Below are 8125 nucleotides of genomic sequence, written 5' to 3'. Positions count from 1 at the left end.
GAAACTTACCCGTTATTTCAAAGAGACATTTTACAATATTTCCAAGGGAAGGCCATTATTCCCCCTGCCCATCTTAGGTGGCTGGAACCTGATATCAGCTCTACCACCTTGTCAGCTACAGATACAGGTAGAAAAGCCTTAAGAACATGGCCTGAAACATCTCCCCCACTACCCCCATTTGAACATCTAGTCCTCTCAAGAGTTCTGTAGAACTCAAAAGTTTGCAGGCTGTTGTCCGTTACTGTTTGCTCCAAATAAAAGGGTATAGCATGGCTTTGGGTTTTGAGTGCCCCTCATTTTGAACATGCCAAGAGCACTTTAGCCATTATTGCATATGTTACAAATTATTGTATATGTTACAAAATCAATATCCTATAGCAGGGGTGGCCAGACTATGGTTCAGGACCCACATGTGGCTCTTTCACACATATTATTGTGTGGCTCTTGAAGCTGCCACCACCACCCTCTTAATCAACCTGGAAAAGACATTTGTCTCTTGGAAAAGACAAGTTGATGGGGTGTGAACTGTCAGAGACTGACCAAGAGAGAGATCTTGGGGTCGTGGTAGATAACTCACTGAAAATGTCAAGACAGTGTGCAATTGCAATAGAAAAGGCCAACGCCATGCTGAGAATTATTAGGAAGGGAACTGAAAACAAATCAGCCAGTATCATAACGCCCCTGTATAAATCGATGGTGCAGTCTCATTTGGAATACTGTGCGCAATTCTGGTCACCGCAGCTCAAAAAAGATATTATAGCATTGGAAAAAGTGCAGAAAAGGGCAACCAGAATGATTAAAGGTTTGGAACACTTTCCCTATGAAGAATGGTTAAAACGCTCGGGGCTCTTTAGCTTGGAGAAATGTCGACTGCGGGGTGACATGATAGAGGTTTACAATATTATGCATGGGATGGAGAAAGTAGAGAGAGAAGTCCTTTTCTCCCTTTCCCACAATACAAGAACTCGTGGGCATTCAATGAAATTGCTGAGCAGTCAGGTTAAAACGGATAAAAGGAAGCACTTCTTCACCTGAAGGGTGATTAACATGTGGAATTCACTGCCACAGGAGGTGGTGGCGGCCACAAGCATAGCCAGCTTTAAGAGGGGTTTGGATAAAAATATGGAGCAGAAGTCCATCAGTGGCTATTAGCCACAGTATATATACATATGTGTGTATGTGTGTGTGTGAATGTATATGTGTGTGTGTGTGTGTGCGTATATATAGATATACACACACACACATATTGGCCACTGTGTGACACAGTGCGGTTTCCGTTTGAGCTGGTTTCCTGCTTCTTGGCGGTTTCCGTTTGAGCTGGTTTCGCGACGGAAGTCGCCGGCTCTTTTGGGTGCGCCGGCGCTTCTGGTGCGAAATCCCTGCAGATCCGCCAGCGTGAGGAGGGTGGTCGCACCACTTGAAGGTCAGTGCGAAAACGCCCAGAGTGTTGGACTGGATGGGCCATTGGCCTGATCCAACATGGCTTCTCTTACGTTCTTATGTTCTCTTTAAATCAGGGGTCCCCAAACCCTGGTCCATCGACCAGTCCTGGTTCATGGCTTGTTAGCAACTAGGCCACGAGTTGCTAACATTTCATTATATATTACAATGTAGTAGTAATAATAAGAAAAAATTGGATTTATATCCTGCCCTCCACTCCAAATCTCAGAGTGGCTCACACTCTCCTTTATTCTCCTTCCCCACAGTAGGCCTCAGCATCTGGTTAAGGATGAGGTTATAGTTGTTGTGAAAGACATCAGCTGCGCCAGTCTGAGTGCCCTTTAATGGACCAATGGCCTCTGCAGGGGCTGAAAAACAGAGATGTCCCCTTGGGTCAAAGGTTGAGGTAGTAGGAGTCCTCTCACATCTGCCTCCCCTAGCACAGAGATGGCCAAACTTGCTTAATGTAAGAGCCACATAAAACAAATGTCAGATGTTTGTGAGCCACAAGACATGAATGTTAGATGTTTGAGAGGGAGGGAGGGAGGGAGGAAGGAAGGAAATAGATGGGAGAGGGGGACAGGTGGAAAGACAGCATCTTTAACTGTACATCCATTCTCCAAGCTACAGTCTGGCTTGGCGAAGTGATTTAAAAGAAGATGAAGATAGAAGATATTGGATTTATATCCCGCCCTCCACTCCGAAGAGTCTCAGAGCGGCTCACAATCTCCTTTCCCTTCCTCCCCCACAACAGACACCCTGTGAGGTGGGTGGGGCTGGAGAGGGCTCTCACAGCAGCTGCCCTTTCAAGGACAACCTCTGCCAGAGCTATGGCTGACCCAAGGCCACGCTAGCAGGTGCAAGTAGAGAAGTGGGGACCCAAACCCGGTTCTCCCAGATAAGAGTCCGCACACTTCACCACTACACCAAACTGGCTCTCCAGCTAAAGAGAGAACTGCCTTCCCCAAGCTGGCCAACAGGGGTTGAGGGCTTCAAAGAGCCACCCAATATGTGTGAAAGAGCCACTTGTGGCTCCCGAGTCACAGTTTGGCCACCCCTGGCCTAGCATCATCTATTTTGTGCTGCTCTCCGGGGTTTTGCCCTCTTGCCCAGGATTTGGTTTTCAGCGTGCATCCATACAGAAGTCTCTTTAGGGATTTATAAATGATGCTGACTGCCACCTGGTTTGGTGTAGGTTTTTATATTTCGTAATGATGTCTTAACTGTTGAATTATTGTTTAACTGTGGTATTATAACTTCTGATGTAACCTGCCCTGAGCCCTGTTAGAATCATAGAGTTGGAAGGGACCTCCAGGGTCATCTAGTCCAGGGGTAGGGAACGCCGGCTCTCCAGATGTTTTTTTGCCTACAACTCCCATCAGCCCCAGCCAGCACGGCCAATGGCTGGGGCTGATGGGAGTTGTGGCCAAAAAAAACATCTGGAGAGCCAACGTTCCCTACCCCTGATCTAGTCCAACCCCCTGCACAATGCAGGAAACTCACAAACACTTTCCCCCTAAATTCACAGGATCTTCATTGCTGTCAGATGGCCATCTAGCCTCTGTTTAAAAGCCTCCAAGGAAGGAGAGCCCACCACCTCCCGAGGAAGCCTGTTCTACTGAGGAATCGTTCTAACGGTCAGGAAGTTCTTCCTAAGGCTGAGGCGGAAACTCTTTTGATTTAATTTCAACCCAGTGGCTCTGGTCCTACCTTCTGGCACCACAGAAAACAATTCCACACCATCCTCTATATGACAGCCCTTCAAGTACTTGAAGATGGTGATCCTATCACCTCTCAGCCACTTCCTCTCCAGGCTAAACATCCCCAGCTCCTTCAAGCTTTCCTCATAGTACTTGGTCTCCAGACCCCTCACCATCTTCGCCGCCCTCCTCTGGACCCGTTCCAGCTTGTCTATATCCTTCTTAAAATGTGGTGCCCAAAACTGAACACAATACTCCAGGTGAGGTCTTACCAGAGCAGAGTAAAGCGATACCATCATATCACGTGACCTGGACACTATACTTCTGTTGATACAGCCCAAAATTGCATTTGCCTTTTTAGCCACCGCATCACACTGCTGACTCATGTTCAGCGTATGATCCACTAAGACCCCTAGATCCTTTTCGCACATAGATCCTGTTAGGCGGGGGGAGAGCAGGATAGAAATTCAATAAATAAATAAATGGCCGGATGGCCTCCTTCAGTACAAGGCAGCTTCATACATTCAGGTGTGTGGACTCACAGAATCACAAAGATGGCAGGGGCCATACAGGCCATCTAGTCCAACCCCCTGCTCAATGCAGGAGCAGCCTAGAGCATCCCTGAGAATACGAGAACTCGTGGACACTCAATTAAATTGAAGAAGATGAAGATATTGGATTTATATTCCACCCTCCACTCCGAGTCTCAGAGCAGCTCACAATCTCCTTTATCTCCCTCCCCCACAACAGACACCCTGTGAGGTGGGTGGGGCTGAGAGGGCTCTCACAGCAGCTGCCCTTTCAAGGACAACCTCTGCCAGAGCTATGGCTGACCCAAGGCCATTGCAGCAAGTGCAAGTGGAGGAAATTGCTGAGCAGTCTGGCTAGAATGGATAAAAGTACAACTTCACCCAAAAGGTGAATAACACATGGAATTCATTGCCACAAGGTCATGGTGATTACAAACATAGCCAGCTTCAAGAGGAGATTGGATAAGCATATGGAGCAGAAGTCCATCAGTGGCTCTTAGCCACAGCGTATTGTTGGAACTCTCTGTCTGGGGCAGTGATGCTCTGTATTCTTGGTGCTTGGGGGGGCACAGTGGGAGGGCTTCTAGTGTCCTGGCCCCACTGATGGACCTCCTGATGGCACTTGGTTCTTTTGGCCACTGTGTGACACAGAGTGTTGGACTGGATGGGCCTTTGGCCTGATCCAACATGGCTTCTCTGATGTTCATCCAGCCACAGCTTAAAGACTGACAGCGAGGGGGAGGCTTACCACCTTCCTAGGTAGCCAAATTCCACTGTTTAACAGCTCTTACTGTAGAAAAAGTCCTCCCCCTATCCAGCCAGTATCTTCCTGCCCGTAATTTAAACCCATTCTTGCGAGTCCTCTCCTCTGCTGCTGACAGGAACAGCTCCCTGCCCTCCTGACAGGAACAGCTCCCTGCCCTTCAGATACTTCAAGAAAGCAATCCTGTTCCCCCTCTACCTCCTCTTTTCCAGACTGAACATTCCCAGGTCCATCAGCCTTTCCTCAGAGGGCTTGATTCTCACAGGCCTTGGGAGAAGGGGGAACAATGGGAGGGCTTCTAGTACCCTGGCCCCACTGGTGGACCACCTGGGTTTTTTGGCCACTGTGTGACACAGAGTGTTGGACTGGATGGGCCATTGGCCTGACCCAGCATGGCTTCTCTTATGTTCTTAAGTTCAAGAATAGAACTCTCTGTCTAGGGCAGTGATGCTCTGTATTCTGGTGCTTGTGGGGGGCACAGTGGAAGGGCTTCTAGCCCCACTGGTGGACCGCCTGATGGCACCTGTTTTTTTGGCCATTGTGTGACACAGAGTGTTGGAATGGATGGGCCTTTGGCCTGATCCAACATGGCTTCTCTTATGTTCTTAATCCCTTAAATTCCCACCATGCATCGCAGCCCCAGAAATCCATTCACTACCACCGCTATCAATGATCATAAAGGCATGAGCATTCTATAAATGATTTAATCTTTTTAACAAAAAGGTAAAAAGAAGCATAAGAATGACAGACCTCCCTCAAAAGAAGCCCTCCGTTACAAGTCACTTAGGAACACAAATCTGTTCCAAGTTACGGCACCGGTCCTCCAGAATGCCCCGGTAAACCTCGTAGCGGTGGTTCAGGTTTTTGCAGCTGTGGATGTGGAACTTGGTCGCCAGGGCTCCGTGCGGGGAGGGGGCCCCGTAGAAGACCCTCTCAATGCGCGAGTGCACCAGCGCCATGGCACACATCACGCAAGGCTCCCGCGTCAAGTACATGTCATAACCGGTGCAGATGTATGGTAGCCCGTCGGGGCCAGAGGAGGCCTGGTCCGAGCTATTGGCCAACGGAAGAAAGGTGCAACCAGGATAGTCTTGGTAACAATACGCCCCTCCTCCCTGGCCGCAGGCCACCAGGTCAATGCAGACCATGGCGGCGTGGAGTAGGGGGTTGATGCCATCCCTGCAGTCGTGCCCCGCTGCAAGGACTCTCCCGGTGATTGGATCGACCACCACGGCCCCTACCGGTTTCATTCCTTGCCTCTCCCCACTCTGCGCAACTTGGATGGCCAGCTCCATGTGACTTTGCATGGCAGCCTTCTCTGACGGAGTGAACAGACACCCGTTCAGGGCCTGGGTGATGCGTTTGTTTTCGTGGAAGGAGACCGGCCAGTGGGAGGCAGCTTCCTCATACTGGCGTCTGGTCAAGGGCGGGTGGACCGGCACCTGGGTCAAGAAAGGTTCCCCCAAGCCGGACAGGTTCAGTTGACCACCGGGAAAGAGTCCTGAGAGAGTCCGTAAAGTCTCCCGCTCGCGTTCGTCGCTCGCCAAGCACAGGATCATCTCCAACGGGTGCGAGCTGTGCCCGGAGCTGCAAGCGCGGACCCGCTTCAAGTGTGGGTAATCACCCAGCGGGTAGATCGCCGAGACCTCCTTCACCAAACGCGATGCCTCCTTCTTGTCCAGGACAGGGGCGGCGTAGACTGGCATCAGCGTGACACTCTGCAATTCCCGCTCGGAAAGAACCAGCACCGCTTGCCAAGGAGACGCATCTTTCAGCTCTTCCGTCTTCCGCCGTTTGCAGTCCGGCTCCATCAGCGTAGCTGCATGACAACCGCGCTCTCTGGAAGAATCAAGAAGAAGATGATATTGGATTTATATCCTGCCATATACTCTGAATCTCAGAGTCTCAGCAGTCACAATCTCCTTTACCTCCCCCGCCTCCAAACAGACACCCTGTGAGGTAGGTGGGGCTGAAAGAGCTCTTAAAAGCAGCTGCCCTTTCAAGGACGACTCCTGTGAAAGTTATGGCTGACCCAAGGCCATTCCAGCAGGTGCAAGAGGAGGAGTGGGGAATCAAACTCGCTTCTCTCAGATAAGAGTCCACGCACTTAATCACTACACCAAAGAGGACAATTCAAGCATAGAATGGATGGCTTTTGAATAAGAACAGCTTGAACAAGAACAATTTGAATAGCTTAGGTTTTCCAAGGCGCGTTTCGAAGCCCTCCCTTCTAATGTCCTGTCCACCAAAGATGCTGTATATGTTCAGAAAAGGAAGTTAAAATTGCCACTCACATTCTTTTACATTTTAAGCTTTATTATGGAGAAAGACACCAGTTAATATTTCCATTATTCTCTAAATTTAAACCTCTGGATAATTATCTGAAATTTCCAGATACCGTACTACTGAAATACTTATTGACAAATAACAGGGGTAGAATTCTAGCAGGAGCTCCTTTGCATATTAGGCCACCCACCCCCCATCCCCAATGTAGCCAGTCCTCCAAGACCTCACAAGGTTCTTATTGTAAGTTCTTGGGAGGACTGGCTACATCAAGGGGGTGTGGCCTAATATGCAAAGGAGCTCCTGCTAGAATTCTACCCCTGAAGAATACTAAGAAGTCTGTAACTCAGGCAGTAGCAAAATAAATAAGCGGAAGTTTTTACCAAAACAGAGATGGCCAATAGTGCTATTTTTAAGGTTTGACATCGGTAGAATTTGAATATGAGAATGCTTTTATGTAGTCAGAAATTGTGGTCTGTGACTATGAGAGGTTTTAAATTTTATTGCTGGTCAATCAACCATAATAAATCGAGAAACTGAAATTAAGAATAGCTCAGACTAACCTAAGCCTATTAGAGCTCAGAATCGAAGCAGGATCAGCCCAGGGTAGCAGCCGGATGGGAGACCACCAAGGCAAACCTGGGCTAGTGAATAGAGGAAAGAAATGACAAACCAACCTGTTTGCCTTGAGATCTCCATGAGGGATCTCCTTGAGTTGACTGCCACTCATTAACAGCATGTAATTTTAACATTACTATTAAGACCAGTTAGAACAGAGGTGGCCAAACTTGATTAATTTTACAATACGCCAAGAATTTTAAGTGCCAAGCTCAAACATGGTTCCAGTCTAAATATTGTATCTTGCTTTCTAATGCAGGAATCTAAAACAGGATTAGACATCACAGACTGGCAAGTCTGCATGTTACATGAGAATTACATTTATAAGCATCCAATATTGTAGCGGTATATGGAGATCAGTTGAAAGCAGGGTTGCCAGGTCTGGGTTGGGAAATACCTGGAGACTTTGGGGGTGGATCCGGGAGAGGGCCTTAGCATGGTACATTGCCCAAGAGCCCACCCTTCCAAGCAGCCATTTTCTCCAGTGGAGCTGATCTCTGCAGCTGGAGATGAGTTGTAAAGCGGGCGATCTCCAGCCCCCACCTGGAGGATGGCAACCGTAGCTGAAAGTTCGGGAGATTCGCAGTCCGGGAGGTTGGCACCCTCCCCTTATACTCCGCCGCCCCACCTACCCGGAGCCTCATTCCCCCTCCTCCAGCTGCCGGGCCTCCCGCGTCTTCGCTTGATCCCGTGACCTCCAACCGCGCCGATTGGCTACCGACCCTCGAGTACGAGGGAGCAGATTGGCCAAAAGCAAGCCGCGGACTTTCCCTCTTCTCCCTCATTGGTCG

At 49.1% G+C, this 8125-nt stretch overlaps 1 protein-coding gene across 1 annotated transcript; it reads right to left on the bottom strand.

Annotated features, from left to right (window-relative positions):
• Positions 1-5119: 5119 nt before the first annotated feature.
• Positions 5120-8014, bottom strand: ADAT3 (adenosine deaminase tRNA specific 3). Its single transcript, XM_060255512.1, has 2 exons — positions 7732-8014; positions 5120-6272 (listed from the first exon to the last, which is right to left on the bottom strand). Exons 1-2 carry the CDS (start codon positions 7770-7772, stop codon positions 5213-5215), a joined length of 1101 nt encoding a protein of 366 aa, XP_060111495.1. The 5' UTR covers positions 7773-8014; the 3' UTR covers positions 5120-5212.
• Positions 8015-8125: the final 111 nt, after the last annotated feature.

This window comes from Heteronotia binoei, chromosome 15 (assembly GCF_032191835.1).
Source record: "Heteronotia binoei isolate CCM8104 ecotype False Entrance Well chromosome 15, APGP_CSIRO_Hbin_v1, whole genome shotgun sequence".
Lineage (NCBI taxonomy): Eukaryota > Metazoa > Chordata > Lepidosauria > Squamata > Gekkonidae > Heteronotia > Heteronotia binoei.
This window is presented reverse-complemented; position numbering and strand designations above follow the sequence as displayed.